The sequence below is a fragment of the Lolium rigidum genome, chromosome 6 (assembly GCF_022539505.1).
Source record: "Lolium rigidum isolate FL_2022 chromosome 6, APGP_CSIRO_Lrig_0.1, whole genome shotgun sequence".
NCBI classification, from domain to species: domain Eukaryota; kingdom Viridiplantae; phylum Streptophyta; class Magnoliopsida; order Poales; family Poaceae; genus Lolium; species Lolium rigidum.
This window is the reverse complement of record NC_061513.1, coordinates 246,399,261-246,425,508: the sequence shown is the minus strand read 5'-3', so window position 1 is coordinate 246,425,508 and position 26,248 is coordinate 246,399,261. Positions and strand designations below refer to the sequence as shown.

At 42.9% G+C, this 26,248-nt stretch overlaps 2 protein-coding genes and 1 pseudogene across 2 annotated transcripts; 2 read left to right on the top strand and 1 right to left on the bottom strand.

The window, feature by feature from the left end:
• The first annotated feature begins 2,184 nt into the window (after positions 1-2,184).
• LOC124666705 (glyoxylate/hydroxypyruvate/pyruvate reductase 2KGR-like) lies at positions 2,185-5,011 on the top strand. Its single transcript, XM_047204037.1, has 2 exons — positions 2,185-2,693; positions 4,324-5,011. Exons 1-2 carry the CDS (start codon positions 2,256-2,258, stop codon positions 4,840-4,842), a joined length of 957 nt encoding a protein of 318 aa, XP_047059993.1. The 5' UTR covers positions 2,185-2,255; the 3' UTR covers positions 4,843-5,011.
• Positions 5,012-5,174: 163 nt separating this feature from the next.
• Positions 5,175-5,925, bottom strand: LOC124663905 (annotated as a pseudogene).
• Positions 5,926-16,180: 10,255 nt separating this feature from the next.
• On the top strand, positions 16,181-26,019 carry LOC124666703 (hydroxyphenylpyruvate reductase-like). The gene is made up of 2 exons (XM_047204035.1): positions 16,181-16,627; positions 25,363-26,019. The coding sequence occupies exons 1-2, from the start codon at positions 16,196-16,198 to the stop codon at positions 25,879-25,881; spliced, it is 951 nt and encodes a 316-aa protein (XP_047059991.1). The 5' UTR covers positions 16,181-16,195; the 3' UTR covers positions 25,882-26,019.
• The last annotated feature ends 229 nt before the right edge of the window (positions 26,020-26,248 follow it).

Genomic DNA, 26,248 nt, shown 5'->3' with positions numbered 1-26,248 from the left:
AGTTTTGGATAACTTTTTACATATTTCCTACAAGAAAAGGACTTCTAATTTCCTCCTACATCTACCCTAAGTCAGATAGAATCCGGATACAACTATGTTCATTGTCCTTCTTCTTGTCCTTGCTCTGGAAATTTCTTCATAACTCAATTGGAGATGCTCCAAAAGGAAAATTTGTACATCTCAAAGAGATGAACAACTCTTACGTTGATCACTTTCCCATCCGAGGTCGTCTTGAGGTGTTTCCGGATCCATCTTCAACTTCAGGTCGGATCCGTTAGGCAGCATGTTACCCGGATCTTTCCAAGACTATGCGGCTCACACGGTAGGTCGGATCCGGATGGACTCAAAATCAAAGTTGTACATTATGATGATACGAATAAGTTCCGTGTTAAGCATTGTCTCATCCAGAGCCGTCTTAATGCATTTCCGACCATATCTTCAACTTAAGGTCGGATACGTCGCCAGGCAGAAAGTTTATCTGTATCTTGTCAAGTCTCTAGGGTTCGCATGGTAAGTCGGATCCAGATGACTCTGTATCCAAAGTTGTACGTTTTGACGATACGGAAAACTCTCGTGTTAGGAACTTTTTCATATGAGGTTATTTTGAAGGCATTCAGGCTATCCTCTTCATACGGTATCATCATGATGTTTCCAACCCCCTCTAAGCCAAGTAGGAAAAAAAATTCCACCTTCGATCTAGAGTGGTCAAATGCTAACTTAAGTCATTTGGCCTTCATCCTTTGTTAGCATAAGGTGATGGAACCGCCTAAGGATTGAGGTAGCTACGGATCCGACCAAGTAACAGGGTTGACCATCGATCCACCTAGTGAAAAATAGCCATGTATCCACCCTGCAACCAAGATGGCCACGGATCCACCTTGTGACCAAAGTTACCATGGATCCGCCTAATAACTGGAGTGGCTTATGAATCCGACTACTCCATCTGGCTTCTTCAGCTTCAACGGTTCCGACTTGTTTTGGTTGACGGGAGGACAAAAATGGGTGCTAACATGTATTATGCCATGGTGATTTTTCTTATCTAAGAAAATAATCATTCGAGCATTATTTGATAGAGATGACTTGTGATAACTTATCTTTCTATAATAACATGTTTTATTTTCATCTCTAAATTACATTAGCCATGTCCATCCATGAATGCAGAGGTTGGAGGTTCACTCTTCTTGATATTTTCATAAAACAACATCTTCTGAGATAACTTTCCAACATAAGATCCTTTTAGGTAATTCTCCTTTACATTTAAAGGCTCCATCCTAGTCCCAGTCCATCTTGAGTCTTAGAAAAGTTTACCTCCATTTTAGTTCAAACTGCATTTACTTAATTGATGTCAAGCTTCTATGGATCGATAGAGACTTAAAAACTCAGTTGGCCAAGACTTAGCAAAGGGAGGCAAGGCCGAGTGTTTATTCGATAGAAAACGATTCATGTGAGGCGGCCGACTGCGTGAGAAGATCAATAGCTCTTGAAGGGAGAAAGCGCTTCGTCCCTCATTCACGTCTTCTCCCCTCTTCTCGTGTTTCCCATGGAGCTACTTCTGCTTCTCCTCTCATCTCCTTTCCTTGGAATGCATGCTCTCAACAGCCTCATCACCTGTGCTCCTCCTCCCCCGGAGATCCTCCATTTCCCATAGTGTTTCCTCCGTTCAAGCATGCAAGCTCCTCCAAATCAGCATGGATATATTTGGTGTAGCTCAAATCCGCCTCACCAAGCTTTGATAGACGTTGGAACGACGACCAAAGATTGGGTGATCTAGCTGTGACGAGCTGAGTTCGTGGACGACGAACCTAGATGGGTGAAGGGTGGCATGTTGATGGTTAATGGTGGAGGTTAGTGATTTTTGGGAAATTTTAAAGTTTTTTTTTGCGGCAAATAGAGATTTGCTTCGCTTGCCCACGATTTTTAGCTGGCGTATATTAGTGTTTTGATGGGTTTGGATGATTCTTATGGGATCACAAGAAGATTTGTTGCAATCATATTGCAAACAACAAATAGTGAGATGTTACAACTGGTCTCAGATGGAACGTGGCGAGGAGGAAGGCTTGCAGCTAGGATAGCCTGGCCCAAGGATCATAGGCAGCTTGCGGCCCACAGCGAATCGTCAGCCATTTCCGCACAAGTACTTAGCCACGTGGAGGACTCCTCTCACTAGCCCATCCACCACACAACGACCAGCCGCTTCCGCCTCGCACCCACCACCACAACCCCACCTGCCGCCCGCGGCGGCGACGGCGGCGGCGATGGAGTCCCTCGGCGTGCTTCTCCTGCACCCGATGAACGCGTACCTGGAGCAAGAACTCGACCGCCGCTTCCGCCTCATCCGCCTCTGGGACTCCCCGCCCGGCGCCGACGCGCGCGCCGCCTTCCTCCGCGCCAACGCCGCCGCCATCCGCGCCGTCGTCGGCAACGCCGGCTACAACGCCGACGCGGCGCTCATCGACGCGCTGCCGGCGCTCGAGATCGTCGCCTCCTTCTCCGTCGGCATCGACCGCGTCGACCTCGCCAAGTGCCGCGACCGCGGGATCCGCGTCACCAACACCCCCGACGTCCTCACCGACGACGTCGCCGACCTCGCCGTCGGCCTCGCCATCGCAGCGCTGCGCAAGATCCCGCAGGCCGACCGATACGTGCGCGCCGGGCTGTGGAAGGCCAAGGGCGACTACACTTTGACCACGCGGGTTTGTTTTGTTTCCCATGCCTCTGCTTCCGTTTGTACTACTCTTAAGTTCAGTAACCTAGTAGTACTGGCTAATGCGGCATATTGCTCTTGCTTAGTAAATAGTAGTACCGCCTGATTAATTGGCTACTTCAAACTTCGCTTCACAGAGCACTGCGCACTTTGGTATCGCTGGCGTAGCCCAATTGCAATTTTTGTACACTTGGGTGCCTACTTAGTTTCAGTCAAAACGAAATACCACAATAACTTGATTGAGGATCAATTAGAAAACAGAGCAGCGGCCATTTCAGAGAAAATAACTACGCGATAGGAGAAGATGCAATACTGAGGATGAATTCGAGAGAGAAATCTAGGAGAGGTTGAAAGGAGAAATAGTTAAACTTTGTTGGGCCCTGGTTTTCTTCCTGAAATTTGGTTGATAGTTAGTACGTTTGACTCTTCCTTTTATACCATTTGTGAACCATATAACTGAGGTAGGGCCGGTTGGCTGAAGGCATTTGCACAAGCTTGGCTGGTGGATTTGTTTCGACAGTGCAAGGAAACCTGTTTGACTAAAATTTAGGCTACCTACGTGGTAAATGTTGACCTCCTTCATGGATTATTCGAGCTATATGCTTGTGCGAGAAAACTGAAATATAAGATCTAGAGGATCAGATAATTGTAGTGCTGTAGTTGCAGGGATTTTTCTAGGGGTCTTCCTACTTTCTCTCCTATGATATCAACGTCTTACTAGGTTAGGGATTGTTGGTTCCTTTTCGGATATATTTTACTAGGTTAGGGATTGTTGGTTCTTTTTTGGATATATTCACAGAGCTCTGGAGGTTGTTTGTTGCTGCTTAGCTCCATATTGCGCTGTAACTTGGACGCTAATACTAACAAAACGAGACCAGCAGGGGAAGAAGCCCCTGCGGCTTTTGATTAAGGAGAAGGGTCTGAGGCTGTGCATTGAAACCCATGAAATAAATCGCGTCCACCTGGTCTTGAACGCACGCTGGAAGGAAAGTGCCTCTGTGCTCCAGCTACTTGACCGATGGCCCATCCACCTTGCTAATACTAAGACTGATGGAAATCACGATTTGTTCCTCCCTAATCATTGCTTCCTAGTAGTACAAATAGGATTGCGATTGCAACACCTTTCGTTATGTTGTCCATCTTTATGGCTAAGCAACTGGTTGTGCTTCGTAGCAGCCAAATACTAGGAATTTTTTTGTGAACTGTATGATGCACTATGCTTCTGTCTGTGAGGCTTTTCCTGGTCTCTTGAAACCTACTGAGGACATTTTCCATGAGCGCAATCCCCTTGATAATGCCAAAATATCAAGTTGCACCTTTGGCTGAGTGCATCAGTTGATGCAGAGACGGGGGCTAACACCTGCATTTTGAAAATGAAAAAAATAAATCAGGTGCACCCATCTCAAGGACAGAATGCAGTTAGCAAGATTGATCTGCTACTGATTATAATAATGAGGTGTAAGATTAATAACTCTCTCGTAAAAGCATGAAATAGTTGAGGGTAATGGTTTAGCATTCCATCGTAGAATAAAAGCTGGGTACATCGTGCATGTGATCCTAAGATTAGATTCGGTTTTCCCAAAGACAAAAAATAATCGACTCTTGTTATTTTTCTGCAGTTCAGTGGTAAAAGAGTTGCTATTCTTGGGCTTGGCAGGATAGGTTTAGCTGTAGCAAAAAGAGCTGAGGCATTTGATTGCTCGATCAGTTATCATTCAAGATCACAGAAGCCATTTCCAAACTACAGGTTCTTTACAAATGTTGTTGACCTGGCAGCCAATTGTGACGTGCTTATTGTGGCATGTTCGCTTAATGCAGAAACCCATCACATTGTTAGTCGTGAAGTCATCCATGCATTAGGACCAGAGGGTGTACTAATAAACATTGGCCGTGGAGCACACGTGGATGAACCTGAGCTTGTGTCTGCTCTTCTTGAGAAACGCTTGGGAGCAGCAGGCCTTGATGTGTTTGAACATGAGCCTTTTCCTCCAGAGCAGGTTCTTGGTTTAGATAATGTCGTTTTGGTCCCCCATGTAGGAAGTGATACAGAAGAAACATGCAAGGCAATGGCTGACCTAGTTCTACAGAATTTAGAGGCACATGCTTTGAACAAGCTGTTACTCACTCCAGTCATCTGATTGCTGCTGGTCCTCGCGAATGTGTGGAGCATCCTCATTCTGTACTCCAAACTCTGAGTTTGCTAGTCTAGTTTATGAACGGAGCACCATCTCGGCATGTTATTCTTCCTGTAAGACATCATGCTATGGTTGTTATGCAATCAACCATGATGAATAAGAGTATCAGTTCCAAACGTTTTCAGTTATGTATTAACAGAATCTATCGAAGTTGGTTACTGCTACTCTTTTGTGTGGTTGAAGTATGCAGTGTTGGCATTTCGTTTTGGACGTTCTTTTTTAAATCTTCCTTTAACACGGTTTTCATATTCTGACATAAAAAGAATGTCTTCTGCTTAATTTCTCATACTTATTTGTATGTACTTTTGCAGTTCAGTGGGAAAAGAGTGGGCATCATTGGGCTGGGCAGGATAGGGCTTGCTATTGCCACAAGGGTGGAGGCCTTTGATTGCCCAGTCAACTACTACCAGAGAACAAAGAAAGAATACCCCAATTACACCTATTACCCTAGTGTGGTTGAATTGGCATCAAACAGTGATGTCCTCGTTGTGGCTTGCCCACTGAATGAACAGACCCGCCACATTGTCAACCGTGAGGTGATCGATGCGCTGGGTCCCAAGGGCGTGCTCATAAACATCGGGCGTGGCCCTCATGTCGACGAGCCCGAGCTCGTCTCTGCGCTCGTCGAGGGGCGCCTCGGCGGGGCAGGCCTCGACGTGTTTGAGGATGAGCCCAACGTCCCGGAGGCGCTCTTTACGCTCGACAACGTCGTCCTGGTGCCCCACGTGGGGAGTGGGACGCACGAGACTCGCCAAGCGATGGCGGACCTGGTACTCGGTAACCTGGAGGCGCATGTCCTGAAGAAGCCGCTGCTGACTCCTGTTGTCTGATCGTGAGCATGGTGGGCACAGTTCGTTGTATATCAGTGTATGTTTACAAGACTACGTCTCGTGTTCTCGTGTGTTTGAGATACGCTGTTGTCCGAAAACATTCTGTGAGATCTGTTAATTAATAAGCTCATCATTTTTGGATTGTCTCAAGTTCTGGCTTCATCAACGGGCCACTGCTCACTGGGTATGAGGTCATGAGGGTATCTTGGACATAATTGGTTACTAACAATGTGTTTTCTGGCATCCCGGGAGACAAAATATGCACGTTTGGATGGCCGGGAAAAAGATTCTCGGCATCGTATGAACTTTAAAGCACCCAAAAAGCTGTATGAGGAGGAACGCTCGATTTAGAAGTTCCTAGCAAGCCACCCTCGTCTCGCGCTCGCTGGGGCCAAAATGTGTCGAGCTGATGCGAGGGAAGGATGGAGGGAGCCTGCGTGGGAAGGGGAAAATACAGCGGGAGAAATTTGCTCACCTCTCGCCAATACTCCTTGCCTATTTACACCTCCCATCCTCACCGCCCAAATTCGCGCCACCATTTTCCCCCTCTCGAGATCTCCGTCCATAGGTTTCGCTGGCAACCAGGCAAGGTACGGTCTCTTCTCAGGCCGGTGGAGCTCCGCCGCGGTTGTTCATCCTCCTCCGCCTCGCCGGCATATCGTCATCTTCCTTTGCTGGTACCGACTGCCAGTTCAGTGTGAGTACCTTTCAACCCTAGCTTAGATGTACACTACGGTAGCTGCTATCTCTAAGGCTAGAGTAGCTAAAATTAGTTCACAGTTCAATCTAGTAGTTTTGCTTAGTTCTTGCTCTGATCTGTAAGCCTAGAGTAGATTGCTATGGTTTCGAGTCGGCGCATTTGCCACGTATAAGTGAAATAGTTGGTACGAGGATTGGTTGTACGATGTGTACAACTTCTCCTTGTACTAGCTTCGCACTTATACATAGCAGCAAACATAGAAGATTAATATTGTCTTATGTTCATAGTGTTTGCACAGAAGGTGTTTGCTTGTTTCATGAAACTTTGTGGCATGCCAAACTTTGTAGTATTCATGATAACAAGGTGTTTGGTAGGTTCATTAAGCTTGTTATCATGCTTGCTTACCATTGTCAATGATGTTTTCATGTTAGCTTGTAAGTGTCAAACAAGCATCTTGCTTACCATTGTTCCTGCACTTTGGTACTTTGATTATCTATATAGGACCCGACCTCCTCTAATTTGTCGGCAAACTATGTGTTGCCGGCTCAGCCACTCCGGTACATCCCGGTGTCTGATAGGTGATGCTCGGTTAGGAAGAAGAAACAACATGATATGGCTCGCTGCTCTATTCACCTTCGTGCTGAACCAGACGTGCGGGTTGGTCAAGAAAGGGATGACCAGAGCGCAGTTCTTCAGGAACCTTCAAGCAATTTTAGAAGCTGTTCTCAAGTTCACCGGTCGTGAAGTTGGTTTCGACCAGCTGTACAACCATCTGAAGCATTGGAGAGTAAGGTGAGTTCATGTCTGCATGCTGAAAATGCTTGAGGGGTGCGTTGGGTGGAGAAAACATCAACAATCATGATGGGCGATGATGCATACTATGCCTACATCAAGGTTAGATCAGTGCACCTTTTATTTCACTTCATCCCCTACATGTCGTTAGCTTGCAGATGGCGAAGAACTAACTACCCTCATCATTGCAAAGTCACCATAGGGAACACAGATCTCATCAATAAGCCCATATAGAACTATGATCAGATGAAGATGATCTATGACGGGTGTGTTCTAGTTGCTCCGCTCACTTCCGCTGTGGTCCACCATGCTCTAAGCCACCTCATGGATCACAAGGCACAGGCGAACAAGTATTTTGCAATGACCCATGTTGTCGTCCTTGCTCTGCTGATGATGATGAACATCACATCCATAATGTATATTTTGGGAGTGGCTAGGTTTGATCTAAAGTGATGGCAAGTCTGTATATTTTGCGACGTGGTATTTAGATAACCTCTTGGTTGATGAACTTATGTTGCATCAGGAGCTGCTATTCATGAACACGTGTGTGGTGACCCGGCATACCACTGCATGGTGTAGTATGCAAGTCTGATATAACACTAATGAAACACCGTTCCACTAGTATTATATCGCTCAGAGTGGTACAACAGAAACATATGCGGGTCCAAGGCATGTCTATAGAATTACAACATTGACTCTGTTACATAAGATAATCACAGCCTCCTACTTTACAATGAGGTACAACTGCAAATAAACCCCAGAAGAACGACTCGTAGTCTAATTCTATCAAGAACTCTATTTGTAGAGTATTTAACTAGCTATAGAGGCTATGAATAGATTCTAGCTAAATAGGAGATAGGTTTAGGAAACTAGTTCCTTTCTATTGCTAATCTAGGTATTCTCCTTGTTGGATGTGGTATCTGACTCTTCTGACAGGGTCCTGTCCCGTGAAGTAGTTGTTGACTTCTCGGTCTTCGAGTTGCACTGTAGATCCTCATTCGATGCCTCCATATCTAAGCTGGGGATTTAAGAGTGGGATGAGTACGAGCGTACTCAACAAGTTCATTATAGGAAAGAGGTGTTTAATGCACTAGCTACAGCATTAGACCGAGAAAGTCTAATACCAATACAGGTTTTCATAACCATTTCTTCAAAAGGTTGCTTTTATTCAGAAGAACTATGTCCGTCAGCCTTCACCGGTTTACTAGAACTTCATGGAGTTCCTTTCCGGCAGCGTTCGCAGTTCCATATCCCGGAACAGGGAGTGACATGTCACGGTTCATTACACTCTGCAGAGGTGTGTTGCTTTACCCATAAGAGATCTTAACCTTGGTGCCAACCGAGCCGCGTGCTCGTCCACACTTCCTTTGGTGTGAGGCCCGGTATAAGGTCATAGCCAATCATATTCCTCCGCTACCTCGCACACCCACCCTTTGTTGCATACCCCAACCCTGGGTCCTCGCCGGTCCCGTTATACCAATTAAGGATGGACCCCGGCCACGACAACGATTCCGGGCTCGTACCATAAACTCCTTCGCCGGTAGCTGCAACCCATCATAGACCGCAATAACCGTGGGGAACTTTTGGCTTCCCCAGCCTACCGCTTGCTCCTCGGGCGACAAGTGTCTACGGACAATGCCGTGGGAAACTTTTGGCTTCCCCAGCCTACCGCTTGCCCCCGACAGATTACAAGTGTCTACGGTAAAGCGCGTCCGTTGATGTACAAGAGGTGGAAATACGATTGACTATTCCATCCCACTCCAGATCTTATGGTTAACACGGGTATTACGGCACAAGAATCACTGGACGACATTGGTTGTTTAATCCTAGATGGATATAAACCCTTGCAATGGAACCTCCACCATATCAACACAATCCATGGTTCCATTGGCCACCACTTAGTCATATTCATAGTTATAAAAATAGTGGTTTTGCTTTTTATGCAATAGTAATAAACATAGTACTTTGCAAGTAATTTGGTAAAAATACTCAAATGACATGAGCAAGCGATGAACTTGCCTTTCTTGCCTGCAGGATTATGCAGTCAAGGTCTTCGATACGCAATAACTCCAAATTCTGAAATAGCATCATCGTCCGGTAAGGACGATGTTTAAAAGATTGGCAAGGATGCAATAATGCAGAAGTATGCGATGCAATCGTTCTAAGCGTGACCTAACCCCGATGATTTAGGATTAGTGAGTGGTAATGATCAGTTCAGGGTGTGTTGCACTTTTAGAGTGATTCCCAAACAAAGTTCTTATTAGGGTCTTGTTGTATTAGAATCATAAGCAAGTGGTAACATGCATAGTAACAATCATACACACCAAGGAGTAGTAGTTGTATAGTAAGTAAAAAGCAGTTGTCAATTTTATTACTATATGGCATGGTTAATGATTACTTGTTATATTCTTCGAAAGAATAACGTTTGAAGAACATGTTCTTTAATAAAGAACAAGTATGACAATTAGGTTTGTGGATTGCTATAGTTTATTCTGGTTCCAAGTAGTTTCTGGAGTAAGTATGAGATGGATCACAACATGGTTGGATTCATCAAAAGCTAGAACTTGTAAGGTTGAGTTAAGCCTAAGCATCTTAAGCAATTAATTACACATGGGTGCTATAATGGTTGGTATACCTTGTTAGTGATATGTGGTTGTTGGTTATAGGTCCTATTAGGCAGGATTGAGGGTGATTCTTAATTTACTTCAAAAGAATAACTTTTGAAGAACATACTTCTTAAGTAATAAGAAGTATTACAATTAAGGTTGAGGTTTCCTAGGGTTTACCTTTGAATTCACTAAGTAAAGAATGGTTGGTTCCTGAATAGGATGATTCATAATTATCTAATACTAGTAGGTTTTAGTGGAACAGGGTTTTGTAGTGCAAAATAATAGGTATGGTTGCTATTAGGGTTCATCACCATGGTGTGATGCTAAGTAAGGATAATTAGAGGTTGGTGTCTCAGAAGATAGGAACTAGAGTTGTTCCTATTTGATCATCTAGGCATGAACACATGTAATGCCAATGTATTAGAGATGGGTCTCGATTATCTTATGAAGGCATGGTAGTTGTTTAGTTGCTACTATGGTTCTATGACTACTGTTCAAGTAACATGATCACATGTTAACGTGGGTTTTAGGTTTGGAAACAATTTAGGGTTTACACATAAAATAGTGGAGCTAGGATTCCTAATGGAATTAGGGTTTTAGGAATCACATGAAATGATAGGGTTGTAGTATCATTCAATATTGAATTAGGATTGGCTACTTATCATATAGTTCTATGATTAATAACTTCATTTTAAAGTTGAAGTTATTAGTAACTTGGAAAATAAAAATAATATTGAATTTGGCATTTTATTATTTTTAAACAATTAATAATTAGGGTAATTATTAATCAGGGTTTAAATCTCTCTAATAATGTTTTAACAAAATAACAAATAAGGAACATTATTTTTATTGTTTTCTTTATTTATTTACTGGTTTTATTTAATTTGGGAAATTTTCCTTATTATTGAATTTTAAATTCAATTAAGAATTAAAGAAAAATGCTTAAATAACAAGTATTAAATACTTAAATTTTTTATTACAAATAAAAATTTCACATTATATTTTTATTGGATAGATTTTTCTTTTCTAAGAATTTTGATATATTATTTTCATTTTTCTGAGTTAATATGAATTTTATAAATTCATGTAAAGTTTCTGGAATAAAGGGATTTAAATTTAAACAGGAAATATCTATATGCACCCTGGTTAACCTACACGCAGAGACTGACCAGTGGGCCAGTGGTCCACGTGGACTGCCACGTGAGCGTGGACTGGTCTAAATCGAGACCAAGTCCAGGAGCTCACGGTGGCCGGCGAAATTGGCAACGGCGGCGAGATTCCGGCGACCTACGGGTGCGCGCCGATGTCTGTGCGACTCTAAGCGACACGGGGAGTCTAATGGTGGTGGCGCCGCCCACTATTGGTCGCCGGCGCTTGCTCGACGGCAAGCCCGAGCGGCGGTGCTGGCAGTTCTCCGGCGATGGCACGGTATAGGATGCTAGGGAGAGAGTGGAGTGGTCCACGAGGTGCAGGAGCTCACCAGGAACTCGTAGGAGTGCTCAGGCGAGGCAGAGGTGGCCGGACGGCGACGCCATCATCGACGGAGACGGTGGCCGGGAGCGGAGAAGATGAGCTCGACGGCGAGGCTACGGCTCGCCCCGGCTCGATTCCTCTTGCAGGTAGAGCAAGTCGAGGACGGCGATGCTGATGGTGGCCACAGCGAAGCTCGGGGAGGTCCCTAACGGCGGCGATAGCCGGAGACTGTACGGGCTAGGGTTTCGGTTTGGGCGGAAATTGAGCAGAGAGAGGGGCATAGGAGGGCTCCTGCGCGTTTTATAGGGTCTCTGCGTGCGCTGGCAGTCAAAATCGGCGGCGATCGCGGGACGTGGAGCTCGCCGTCGTGCTGGCGCCCTCGCACGCGTCGACGGTGGCGAAGACGAAGACGAGGACTTCGTCTCCAGTCTTATCCTCACGAAGAGGTACACAGGCTGGGTTGGGCTGTGTTTTCAACTGGGCCAGGCTGCTTAATGGGCTATGTTGCTGGGCTGCTGCGGCAGGTAAGGTCTGGTAAGCCTCTCCTCCTTTTCTCCTTTCTATTTTTATTTTCTGTTTTCATTTTCTATTTTTCCATATTGTTAATTTAAATACTGTTTTGAATTCAATCTGATTATACCAACTTTGTTGTTTGAATTCAAAAGAGATTCCCTCCAAGCACTTAAAGGATTGTTGTTGTATATTAGCAAATTTTAATATGATACTAAATCATTGGTTTATTAATTACTATTGGGATTTGAATTAAGTACCCATATGACATGAATTTGAATATCATCTTGGAAGGACTCAAAGTAGTTTCCAAGGTGATATTGTTCTTATTTGATGATATGTAGGGTTTTATTGGGTATTACTTTGTAAAGAATAAGTCACCAAGTAAGACTTGTTTATGGAGTTCTATTAAGTAAGTGACTAAGTGGCATGATTTCATGTGCTAAAATATTTCTAAGGACTTGATCTCTCATTTGAGAATGTTGGTCACTTACACATGAATTTATGTGAACACTTATTTATTAAGGTCTTGTGAGGTTTATCTTAATTCTATTTCAAGTTTAATACTTGTACTATTATTTTAATAACAACTTGAAATACTTAGAGTAGGTATTACTCTCATCAGGGTTTGGTCTTGGTTATAATGATAAGTGGTTGATCACCACTTATGGGTTTTAATTATAAAATATAGCACAAGAGTTTCTTATGTTCATGAATTGAAGCATAAGATATTAATAAGGATGCAATTCTGGTTATGGAGATAAAATGCCACCATATTGCATTGGTTAGGTTTACTCTCCCCAATGCAATGATAAAATGGTTACTTGCTTAATAGTTGATGTTCTCCTTTAGTTACTAAGGACTTGAGAGTTGGTTTTATATTATACAAATAGATCTCTATTTTATCCTTAATCTATTGTTAAAGTAACTAAAGTTGTTATAGTTCTTTTTATAGTTAACTTTGGTCATATGGATGGATGGTTTCTCACCATATTAAGTATGGAGTTTTACTCTAAGGTTTTCTTAGGTTCTTTAATTTCTGAAGTATAGATATGGTTGGATTCTACGTATGATCACCAAGTGGTTCACAAGTAAAGGTTGGGATATAAGTCTAGGGTTGCTTACTAGTTACCTCCCTATGATTTCATGTGGTGAATGATATCTACTTATCCTATTAGGGTTTAACTTATCCTCACATACCTCAAGAACATGATCATGGATTAGGCATAATCAACTTGTTCTTAGTATCTCTACCTCAAGTTCTTAGGGTTTATGATCATCACTCAATTTATAATGATCAAGGTTTGGCTTCCTAAAGTACTTCTAATGGAATAGGTTTTTTACTTCCATGATCAAGTGTTGTCTTGATCAATTAGGATATAATACCTCTCTTATAGTTTCTTGGGTGGACATGGCTAGGATTGTCCCAATAGATTATATCCCAGGAGAATACCTGAGATATTCTGTTAGGGTTTTACTTTACAATGTTGATATACTCATCTGGTATATGGATAGTTCTCTTCCTTAGATTAAGTGTCGCCTCAACTATCTTGAGTATAACACCATAGGTTGAGCTCTCTCATTTAAGAATAGTTATTCTAGGGTTTATGGTGTACTCTTAATATCTCCTTAGGTATCTAGGCTAATACTCCACTTGGCTATCTTGGTTGGATTAGTCTCATTCTTATTTTATCAATCCATGGATATAATCTTGTTCCACTTGCTATTAGGTTATCTCACCACTCCAAGAGGAAATGGTTTACAACCTAATACTTTAGTTCAGTGGTTGTCATTTATTCTTAAATAGGTAAAGCTAAGAGTGGTATGAATGGTCTCTCTCATTTGGGAAGGACTACAATGCTAACCTAAGGTTAGGCTCCATAGAGAATGATATGATCATCCATTTCTATGTTTAACGTAAATGGTTTCTCACTCTAGGGAATGTTATTGAATAATATCCTAGGATTCTCTTTTTTTTTTTGAAGCTGAACAGTGAGTTTCCTCACTGCATATTTTTATATTTTATTAAAATAAAGGTCTGTACAAACAGTGCTAGAGAAAAGCACTGAAAGAAAAGAGAAAAAGCGCCTACAGAGCTATACAAAATTTTCTATCCAAACCTGCAGTCCCGCATAGGACTTCCTTTTGGCCTTGTGAATAAGGAGAGACAGTTCATCCTTTAATTTTCGCCTGGCTCTGTAGAGACTAGGAGTCAATCCTTTGAAAATAGCATCATTACGTGTCGTCCAGATCGACCAACAAATGAGAATTATAATTTCCATGAAGAAAGGCTGTCGAATATGTGCTTTGATACTCCGTATATAATTCTGGATATCATTTGGCATAGCAACTTGAGCAAGATTCCGGAGAGGGCACATGTACTGCCAAGCAATGTTGTGCAAATGGGCAAGTAAAAAACAGATGATCTCTAGTCTCGATGACTCGCTTGATTACACATGATGCATGTGTAATCAGTCATATAGAAATTCTTCCTTTGCAAGAGTGCTCTTGTGTTTAAACGATTATGGATCGAGTAACCGAGAAAAACACTCGATGTTTATCTTGGCAACGAACTTTTCCAAAGCCATTTGATGGCAGAGATCACAGGATCATGCTTGGTTAAAGATCTGTATGCTGAAGAAACTTTATAACCTGGGCCATTATCAGTAACACTCCAGCTATCCTTATCCTGGGAGAGTTGTGTTGTGTGCACCAAATGAAGTAAGGCATTATATTCATTCATAGCTTGTACTGCCTAGGATTCTCTTAAAGATGATGTTTTGATTACATGGATGCATATCCAAGGTTTGTCATTGCTTCTCTAATAAATCATATATAACTCTCACCTCTCTAGGTTTGATGTTTAATAATTTGGGACAGAGGAGAATATATACTTCTAGAGTTGATCTCGTTGTCATGTTTCCAAGAATGAAGTATAATGAATACCATGAGGTTCATGGTAGGATCAAGGATTAGTTTAAGACATGGAAAATATAAGGTAATAATAGTTTTCTCCATTTTATTGTCACTTGATTTCCAAATAGATGTATGTTCATATGTTATGGCAAGGAATTCCATGTTATGATCTTTAATAAGATCCAGTAGTTGTTCGTTGATTTATATGTTTTTGTGTTGGTTTTAATTCCATTTGATCTAAACCCTTAGATCAAATCATCTCTACCCAAAACAAGGTTTTAGTAAAGTCACATTGAGGTTTATAGCGCTTGACTTGATGAGCTACTTCAATTCCACCAAGGTCAAGTGAAACTTCAGTTAATGTGATTGTTTTACTTTAAAGCGCGAAAATTTCCCAGATTTTCTATGCATGAATGCAATGCACACATCTGTTTCCTCTATTTTTGTAACCCAATACCTGGGATATTACAACGTGGTGCAACTGTATGATCCGCTGCTTGAACTAATATCCGTAGGCTAGCTTTGCTGATTATGTGATCTATGATTGAGTCGAACACCTTGTGTGTATATATGATGAATTGGGTAAGCTCACCAAGAAGGATAGGAGATGATGGTATTCAGCAAAAATGATGCAATCAAACAGATGTGGTATTTGTTGAAACTCGAATTCTTTTTTCCGATAAAGAGCGCTTTATTACTCAAAAGTTTCAAGCAATACATTTAGCCTCTGCATAACCAGGATGCACACAACCGTCCAAAACGTCAAACTCACACGAACTCAGTATGAAGAGTGGTAGAAAAAAAAACATAGCTAGTCATCCGAAATAGCCAGAGGAGGCAAAATTCTACGACTATGTAGCCAACCATATTGGGTAATAAACTCCTTGGCCGTTTCCTCCAATCGTGTAGACTCCTTCGTAAAGAGGTCGCGGTCCTATAGGCGTTGGAGCGGTGACCATAAACAGAGCAAAGTCGTACATCGGTAATGATCTGCATAAGAGAAGAATATTTATTATTAAAAATCTTGTCATTTCTACGTAGCCAAAACGACTAAATTATGGCAACCATTCCCACCCTGATTAGAATCTTAAACCTAGAATTCATCCCATTCAGCCAATTGTTGCAATGCTTTTTGAAGGATATAAGGTAGAACCTATCTGAATGATTGACTATATAGATTTAGTGAATCGGCACTTGAAGAATAGATGTTTTAGGCAAGCAAATACTAAAATTTTGCATCGCAAGAAAACAAGTTGCACAAAGTGAATTAGAGGTTGCATTAGGCTTGTGTCTTGTGTTGTGAAGAATTGTTTGCAATGCACACACACGGTTGCTCAGCATTGGGCCTAGACTTTTGCTCAGATCCTACTCGAGAAGAATAAACTGCTCAGCATTGGTCCGCTTCCTCCTAGCACCCACCACAACTCCACCCGCCGCCCTCAGTTCTCGCGGCGGCGGCGGCGGCGATGGCGATGGACTCTCTCAGCGTGCTGCTGCTGTACCCCGTGAACGCCTACCTGGAGCAGGAGCTCGACCGCCGCTTCAGCCTCCTCCGCCTCTGGGAGCACTCCCCGCCGGACTCCCTCTTCCGCGCCCACGGGTCCGCCATCCGCGCCGTCGTGGGATACCCCGGCCACAAGGTCGATGCTGCGCTCCTGGACGCCCTGCCATCTCTGGAGATCTTCTCGTCCTTCTCCGTCGGCATCGACCACGTCGACCTCTCCGAGTGCCGCGAGCGGGGGATCCGCGTCACCAACACCCCCGACGTCCTCACCGACGACGTCGCCGACCTCGCCGTCGGCCTCGCGATCGCCGCGCTGCGCAAGATCCGGCAGGCCGACCGCTACGTGTGCGCCGGATTGTGGAAGGCCAAGGGCGACTACACATTGACCACTCGGGTTTGTTTTGTTTCCGTTCATACTACTCCTCAGTTCAGCAACCTAGTGGCTAGTGCTGCATATCGCTCGTCCTTAAATTTTTTTGGACGTGGCTAGCTAGCATCCGGTGCTGGTTTGTCTATCCGAGCATCCGGGTGCTCTTTTGTTCCACCCAGCATCTGGGTGCTCTTTTGTCCCACCCAGCACTCGCCAAAAAAAAAAAACAGACACATATTCGCTCCAGTAGCTGACCAGGTTCTCCAACAGTCCAATGCCACCTGGACCATCCCTCACGTGATGGTGTACCTCTAGCTCACAAGCGCCAACCACGGCCAAGGATCACGTGACGCTCCTCCCAGCACCCTTCTCTTCTTTCTCTCTTGCAGACCTCCATTGAACCTGCAATTCACTAGATTTGTCATGATTCAAGGCTTAATAAATCTAGTAAAACAAAAGGATGGAGGTAATCAGACCACACATAACCTAACGTCCCATATTCCCACTTTATGTATCTTCTTGTTTTACTCTTAGATTAGGATCTGCATGTCTCTATGGTTCTAGAATAAATCTATTCTTAAAACACAACAATCAAGATTAAGCAAGCGTTTGGTAGACCCAGGAACTTAGCAGCTACATGGTACAGCAACTTAACAGAAAAAGTGAGCAACTTAGCAGCTACCTAGAAAGCAACTTTCATCAATGCTTACCCAAGTTAAAAATACCAGAAATCAAATTAACAAATCATCAGTGAGTAAGTTAACTAAATGGATAAGATACTTACGTTGGTCAGGGGCCATGGCAGGCTTGCGCTCATGCTAGGCTTCGTGGGTGCCATCCCCTACTCGAAGTAGCTAGGCGCCATGGCCTCTTCCACCACCATGCTCGAGATGGTACTGGTTGTGTGACCCTAGATAAGAACTTTAAACATCTTGACAAGGCAACTTAATTAGACTACTAACCAACTTATGCATGTCGCTCAAAAACGAAAACCAGATAGATTGTACTAATACCCAACAGCTTAAGCATGCTGGAGGAATCAAGTTAATTAATTTCACTACTCAACTTAAGCATGTTGGCAAGGCAACTCAGTAAACTATAGTATCCAACTACCTACAATGTTGAAGCACAAACTAAAAAAGGAAAAACGTGTCTAACGGGAAAACCAACTTAATAACTTTCAGCTTTGAACTTGAGCATTCTAACAAAGGAAACTAACTTAAAAACAAGAGCCAACTTGTATAGGTTAGCTGAGGGAAATAAAAACCTAGATATAATGTAAAGCACAACATTTATTTGTAAGAATCAATTTAACCAAATTCAGTACCAACTTAACCATAACAATTAAAACAACTTAATTAAAACCATGAACCAACTTATGCATGTTGATTAAAAGGAAAAGGCTCGAAAAGCTACAGGTGGGTTTATACCTCCTAGGCAAAAAAACACGTGGCAACTTAAACCCATGATATGAAAATCAAACTTAGCTATATGTAGTACATAACTTAGCCATGTTGTACAAACAACTCAATGAAAAACAGTATGCAACTGAAGCATGTTGAACCATAAAATGCAAAAAAGGAACTTAGTTACTTTTTGTAACCAACTTAAGCATGATGAACAATCAAATTTACTGAAAGCAGTAGCAACTTAACCATTTAGTCAAACAGCAGCTCGAGCAGGTGACCACCAGCGAAGAACAAGAAGACTCGACATTGCGGAATGGGTCAATTCAGCGGTTGACAATTTTATAGGAGTCTAAACATGTAGTAGCATGGGCACCGTTTACATATCTTTTGTATTTTATGCAGAATCATCTCACTTCTCCTACAGAGATACCCTTGAGAAAAAAATCATCTATAAATATAGTGAAAATACTTACTTTTCCTACAAAGTACAAACATGTGACAGCTAAAAAATACAGGATGCCCACTCTGCAGTCAGGTCAATACTATATATGAATTATCATGGATGTAAAGTGGTACTTGCAGCTAGACGTGTTTGCAACAATGCAGAATAAGTTGAAGCACTTCGTGTCTAGAGATTCAATGATACAGAGTGCTAGCTGGATGGGAATGCGATTAATGTGGCGGGCATCCCTTACTCACAAGTGAATTTTGTCATACATGGCAACATCGTGCACATGAATGCTCACTATCACTAGGATTTTGTTTGACCGCAGCAGTATAAGATCAAATATCTAGCTAAATCGTGGGAATTATGATGATTTTTACAGGACATCTACATCCTACATAGCCAAATCAGCGGGAACGGGGCTGAGCACACATAAAAACGAGCAGGGAATATGCACCGCAAGCTAAAATCCCCATAGTCTGGCCCATATGCAACTTAGGTATTTAGCAAAAAGCAACATAATTATGATGGCAATCAACTTAAAATGAACGTTGTGCCCACCTTTATGAATTAGCTTTACTAAAAACAGGTAGCCCATAGGCAAGTTAGGTATTTAGAAAAAAACAACTTAAATCATGAGGGCAATTCAACGTAACTTGACCTTATGCCCACCTTCATGAATATAGTTGTAGTAAACAGAAGTATTCCAGATGCAACTTAATAATGATGCCAAGTAAGCTGTTATTGCATATTGTCGAAAAACAACTTAGCATATTGTGGAAATAAAAACCGTATACATCGCTTTGATGCAGAGGCTGGAGCTCCCCTAGTTCAAAGAACAGCTAGCTAACAAGAAGGTAACTTGGCTGAATTCACCATACTACTTCAGGAAATTTGCTTGTAACTCAAAAATTAACATGATACATACAGAGAAAACGTAACTTAGTGAAACATGATGACAAAAATTAACTTAGTTAAAAACAAAAACCAACTTACACATGTTGAGTAAACAACTCAATCGAAATCAATATGCAACTTAAAAATGACGTTGCTAAGCATTAAGCTAAAAACTATAAGATGATGCATACAGAGAAAAGGTAACTTGTTACAAACTAATAACAAACATCATCATATTAGCAAAACAACTTGGTCATAATCAGTATGCATTATGCAAACAAACCATTCTTTAAGAAAGGCATTAATAAGGCAGAAAACATTTACTTCCTTCAATCCATAATAGTTGTCGTGGTTCTAGTTCATTTTTAGTTAAACTTGAACTACAACCACGACACTTATTATGGATCGGTGGGAGTACCCCAAAATCAGTACTAATAAAGGTAGTGGACATCAACAATTCACCCAACATTTTTGCCAAGAATCAGTTACTACTAGAGGTAATAGACATCAACATTTTACCTGAAAAATTGCTCTCTACTTGGCGAGACGTAGCATTGATGCTTGATAAAAATGAGCAGCAAAAAACTTAGTATGGGCAACTTAATTAAGCGACTAGAAACTCTACTAAAGTGAAACATAGCATGGATATTGCATCAAAACAAAACTTGATAAAAATGAGTACTAAACAACTTACTTAAGGATATGGACAATTTAATTACCAAGGATAATCTACTAAACTGAAGTGGCTAGCAACTCTACTAAAGAGAGTTCAAGCGATTTAACAGAAGAGAAGGCAGCGAGATGCACTTAGCAGTCAGCCGTAGCCATTCTTATCCCTGGCACTCCTGAACCCGCCGCCGTGCATCCTTCCAATTCTCTAACCGCCCGTGCACGGACAGCCCGGGTGCCGCGATGAGCTAATGAAGGATGTTGCTCCTCCATGGAGACAATGTTGCTAGAGAAAGGAGTAAATCGCTGTGGTGTAATTACTAATTAGGGTGTGATTGATTTGTGTCCGAATTATTAAAATAACTTAAACAACTACCAGTATGCAACTTAGAATTAAATTTACACAAAAAGCACCTTAACTAATTCCACTATCCAACTTAAGCATATTAGTAAAGCAACTTAATTAAACCATTAGCCCCACTTATGCATGTCGATGAAACAAAAAGCATAATGGCTACAGGTATCAACGAGAAACAAACAGGTTTGATGAACTTGAAAAGCGATGAAAGTCAACAGTCAATCCCTGAATTGCAGATATCTCTAGAGCAGATATGTTACACGAGCAAACATGGCATCAACGAGAAACACAGAACAGGGCATGCATATTCATACCTGAACTGCAGATATCGGACGCCCACGAACCTCCACACACACAGTCAATCCCTGAAGCACTTGTGCAGAGCAAAAAATCCACTACACAGGAAATTGCATGCAATGCTCAAATACATAGCAAATCGGACCATTCCATGGCATAAATTTCAACTGAGAGCACCAAAAACATGGCATCTATAAGAACACAAAACAGGGTGTGCCGTACCTGAATTTCAGATCTGTGATGCCCAGCAGCCTACGTGCGGCCCATCTGTGAAGCCCTTGCCCGCAGGAAACCCTCCACCCAGGAATCTATGAACACAGACGAGCTTCCACCGCTCTCTCGCGTGCGACGCTCTCTGGAGACAAAATCCCGTTCACCAGCGCGCGCTAACTCTCGCCGCCGATCACGCAACCCTGACGCACGGCTCGCTCTCAGGCCTGGAGGAAGACGTCCTCCCGCGCGTCTCGATCTCCGGCCTAGAGGACGATGACCTCCCGCGCGTCTCGATCTCCGACCTGGAGGAGGACGACCTCCCGCGCGTCTCGATCTCCATCCTGGAGGACGACGACCTCCCCCACGCCCACGCCAACTAGCCCGCGAAGCTCCCGAGAAACACCAACCTCGCCGCCGAGAGATTCGCTAGGCAAATCACCGGAGAATCGCCGGAAACTTGTCGGGGACCCTAGATATCACCGCACATCGCGGACGGAATGGGAAGAGAAGAAGGGAGAGCTAGTTTGGCGACACGTCACGCGGGCCTAGGTGTGAACGGTTGGGTCTTAGGTGTGAACGGTCGGGTTCCAGGTGTTGGTCGGTCTGGACAGGGCTTCTCTAAGCATCGCGGGACGCCGCGATCTGGAACGTTTCGTTCGCATCGGACGGCCAGAAAAAGGATGCTCGGTTGGACAACCAGCATCCGAGCACTTTTTAGCAACTGGGAATTTTTTTTTTCCGCTCGTCCTTAATTAATTGACTACCACAACTCACGAAATACTCTACCACTTTGGTATCCTTGACCTAGGCCAATTGCAATTTTTGCACACTTGGGTGTCTACTTCGGTTCAGCCAACACGAAATACTCTACCACAGTACTTTGATTGATGATTAGTTAGACAATAGAACAGTGGGCATTTCAGAGAAATGATAACATGAAAGGACAATATGAAATATAGAAGATAAATTGGAGAGCAAAATCTAGGAGAGGTGCAAAGGAGAAATAGTTGAACTTTATCGGACCCGAGACAGCTCTTTTTTCGCATCATTTGGCTATCTTCCTGAAATTTGGTTGTTTTTTTTTAAATTGAGGAGCCAGAGCTCCTGATTTCATTAAAAATGAAACCGATAAAACAGAAACCTGAAATTCGTTACAACCAAACACTCACACCATCAGCTCCGAGCGAAACACTACGTAGCTCAGCAGCAAACTAAGACAGCCACCCCAAATCTATCTTCATTATTACAGACCCATTTTTCAACACATAACACAGGAAAGAGCTTTGAGCCAAAGGGCAGAACTACATCTACTCTTCAACCTGGAAGCTGTCCGATCATCACTTCATAAGTCATCTTTCTTCAGGAGCTCACAACCATCATTTTTTGACATCTTAACCCACATCAATTCTCTTCCGAGATGGAGGCCATCCAACCATAGCGTGAGCTGAAGACTCCAAGCGCCACTGTTCTAATGCCTAAAGCACATTTTCACCACACTCCATTAAAACTTGGCCATCGAACAAAGCACAAATAAAAGATCTATACTTTCCTTCTCACTACACAGAAATTTATCTTCTCAACCTCTGCTAACATCTCTAGCCAAAATAGTGTTCTTAAAAAAAGTCACATAATAACCTTAAAATTTAACGGGACTTTAATAAGCCAAAGCTTTTTCAAAAGGACACTCAACCCGATTAATCTTGAGAGCCTTGTACAGATCCTTGTAGATACTGCAAAACCAGTACTGTAAGTCTTTATTGTATACCATGTGAACCATATAACTGATGTAGCACTGGTTGCTGGAAGTCATCTCCACAAGCTTTGGTTGTGAACTTGTGATTTATAGCAGTGTCTTGAAACAACCCAGTCCTCGTGGATTTGTTTCGACAGTGCAATGCAACCTGTTTGACTAAAATTTAGACTAACTACCCGGAAAATATTGACCTTCTTCATGGCTGATTTGAGCTACATGCTTGCGTGCGAAAACTGAAATATAAGATCTAGAGGATCACATAATTATAGTGCTGTAGGCGCAGGGATATTTGTAGGGGTCTTCCTACTTTCTCTCCTACCATATCAACCTCTTACTAGGTTAGGGATTCATCGGTTCTTTTTTGGATATATACAGGCCACTGGAGGTTGTTTGTTGTTGCTTAGCTCCGCATTGCTCTGTAACTTGGAAACTTGCTAATACTAAAAAAAAACTCTGCAGCTCTTGATTAAGGAGAAGAGTGTGAGGCTGTGCGTCGAAACCCATGAAATAAATCGCGTCCACCTGTTCTCGAACGCGCGCTGGAAGGAAAGTGCCACTGCGCTCCAGCCACTGGACCGATGGTCCATCCACCTTGCTAATACTAAGACTGATGGATGATCAGCAAACCATGGAAATTACGATGTGTTCCTCCCTAACCATTGCTTCGTAGTAGTATAAATAGGATTCTGATTGCAGCACATTTCGTCATGATGTCCATCTTTATGGCTAAGCAACTGATTGTGCTTCTCAGCAACCAAAGACTGCTGTTTTTTTTGTGAATTGTTTGATGCACTATGCTTCTGTCACTGAGTCTTTTCCTGCTCCCTTAAAAATTAAAACAATTGAGGACATTTTCCATATGAGTGCAGTCCCCTTGATAATGCAAAATATTAAGTTGCACTTTTGGCTGCGTGCATCAGTTGATGCAGAGACCTGTTCGTAGCACATGCATTTTGAAAATGAAAAATAATGTTCAGGTGCACCCATCTCAAGGACAGAATGCATTTAGCAAGATTGATCTGCTACTGATTATAATGGTGAGGTATCAGCTTAATGACTCACGTAAAAGCATGAAGTAGATGAGGGTAATGGTTTGGCATTCCATGGTGGAATAAAGGCTGGGGTGCATCGTGCATGCGATCCTAATATTAGATTTGGTTTTTCCAAAGACAAAAAATAATCGACTCATATAATTTTTTTCTGCACTTCAGTGGTAAAAGAGTTGCTATTCTTGGGCTTCACAGTATATGTTTAGCTGTAGCAAAAAGGGCTGAGGCATTTGATTGCTCAATCAGTTATCATTCAAGATCACAGAAGCCATTTCAAAACTACAGGTTCTTTACAAATGTTGTTGACCTGGCAGCCAGTTGTGACGTGCTTATTGTAGCATGTTCGCTTAATGCCATTGGTGGGCACATGATATTAACAATGGGTATTCAAAGTCAAATATAATTTCAATGCAAAACCTGAAGGTTCAAAAAAATCCATAACAACAACTGAACTCCAAGGTTTTGAAGCGTAATATGATTGCATAATCCTTATTCCTTTTTAAATGTCAAGATATGTAACCATGCAATTGTTCAAATATTGGCCTCTTCATTTTGTTCCCAACCTTATTTTTTATGTAGTTCATTGAAGATAAAACGTTGTCAACAGTCTGTTGCAGCTCAACGCTGGTTGCCGGATTCGGGATCCCTGCCGGTTCCTGCTGGCTCTAGCGTCTAGTGCTCCCACCTCTCGCTAGACCCCGCTGATGGCTTTGCTGTGCCGGCCGTTTCGCCTCGACAAGACGGATACTGAATCAATCACTCACCACATCACCCTTGTTGTGTCATGTGTCATGTGTCGCTGGAGCAATTGATCGAGCCTGCAGCTGGACTCGTGGACGCCTCACGGAATTAATACGGGAGCCAAACTACTGCTAGCTAGAACATTAAGCGGAGATGCCAAATACTACACGATTCTTTTCTGCCTAAAAAGTAATGGGTATTCAAGTGAATACCCATGAATACATGTGTGCCCGCCACTGCTTAATGCGGAAACCCATCACATTGTTAGTCGTGAAGTCATCGATGCATTACGACCAGAGGGTGTGCTAATAAACATTGGCCATGGAGCAACCTGGATGAACCTGAGCTTGTGTCTGCTCTTCTTGAGAAACGCTTGGAAGCAGCTAGCCTTGATGTGTTTGAACATGAGCCCGTTCCTCCAGAGCAACTTCTTGGTTTAGATAATGTTGTGTTGGTCCCTCATGCAGGAAGTGATACCGAAGAAACATGCAAGGCAATGGCTGATCTAGTTCTACAGAATTTAGAGGCACATGCTTTGAACAAGCCTTTACTCACTCCAGTCATCTGATTGATGCTCCACATTCTGTACTCGAAGCTCTGAGTTTGCTAGTCTAGTTTATCAACGATGCACCATCTCGGGATGTTATTATTTCTATAAGACACCATGTAACAGTTGTTATGCAATCAACCATAATAAATAAGCGTGTCAGTTCCAAAAGTTTGCAGTCATATGTTTGCAGAGATATTTGCATCTTTCTAAGTTTTGTTATTGCCGCTCCTACTTTTTCATGTGGTTGAAGTCTGCGGTGTTGCCATTTCGTTTTGGACGCTTTTTTTTTTGTCTTCTTTTAACACGGTTTCCATGTTCTGACATAAAAATAACATCTTCTGCTTAATTTCTTATAGTTATTTGTATGTACTTTTGCAGTTCAGTGGGAAAAGAGTGGGCATCATTGGGCTGGGCAGGATAGGGCTTACTGTTGCCACAAGAGTGGAGGCCTTTGATTGCCCAGTGAACTACTACCAGAGAACAAAGAAAGAATACCCCAACTATACCTATTACCCTAGTGTGGTTGAATTGGCAGCAAACAGCGACGTCCTCGTGGTGGCTTGCCCACTGAATGAACAGACCCGCCACATTGTCAACCGTGAGGTGATCGATGCGCTGGGTCCCAAGGGCGTGCTCATAAACATCGGGCGTGGCCCTCATGTCGACGAGCCTGAGCTCGTCTCTGCGCTCGTCGAGGGGCGCCTCGGCGGGGCAGGCCTTGACGTGTTTGAGGATGAGCCCAACGTCCCGGAAGCGCTCTTTACGCTCGACAACGTCGTTCTGGTGCCGCACGTGGGGAGCGGGACACATGAGACTCGTCAAGCGATGGCAGACCTGGTACTCGGTAACCTGGAGGCGCATGTCCTGAAGAAGCCGCTGCTGACTCCCGTTGTCTGATTGTGAGCGTCGTAGGCTCAATTCGTTGTATATCAGTGTATGTTTACAAGACTCCGTATCGTGTTCTCGTGTGTTTGAGATATGTTGTTGTCAGAAAACAGTTTGTGAGACCTGTTAATTAATAAAGTTTCTCATTTTTGGGACTGTCTCAAGTTCGGGCATCGTCAACGGGCCACTGGGTATCTTGTGATCTGAAGAATTGTTGCTATGCACACGGTTGCTCAGCATTAGGCCTAGCTCAGGACTTTCCCAGTCCTACTTCAGACGGCCTTCTCCAAAGAAAAAGAAGTGCTTGACCCTTGAGATGGCAACAACGGCACCAAGATCTGCAGCATATCATCGAACATGGAGGTGACTGTTCTCCATT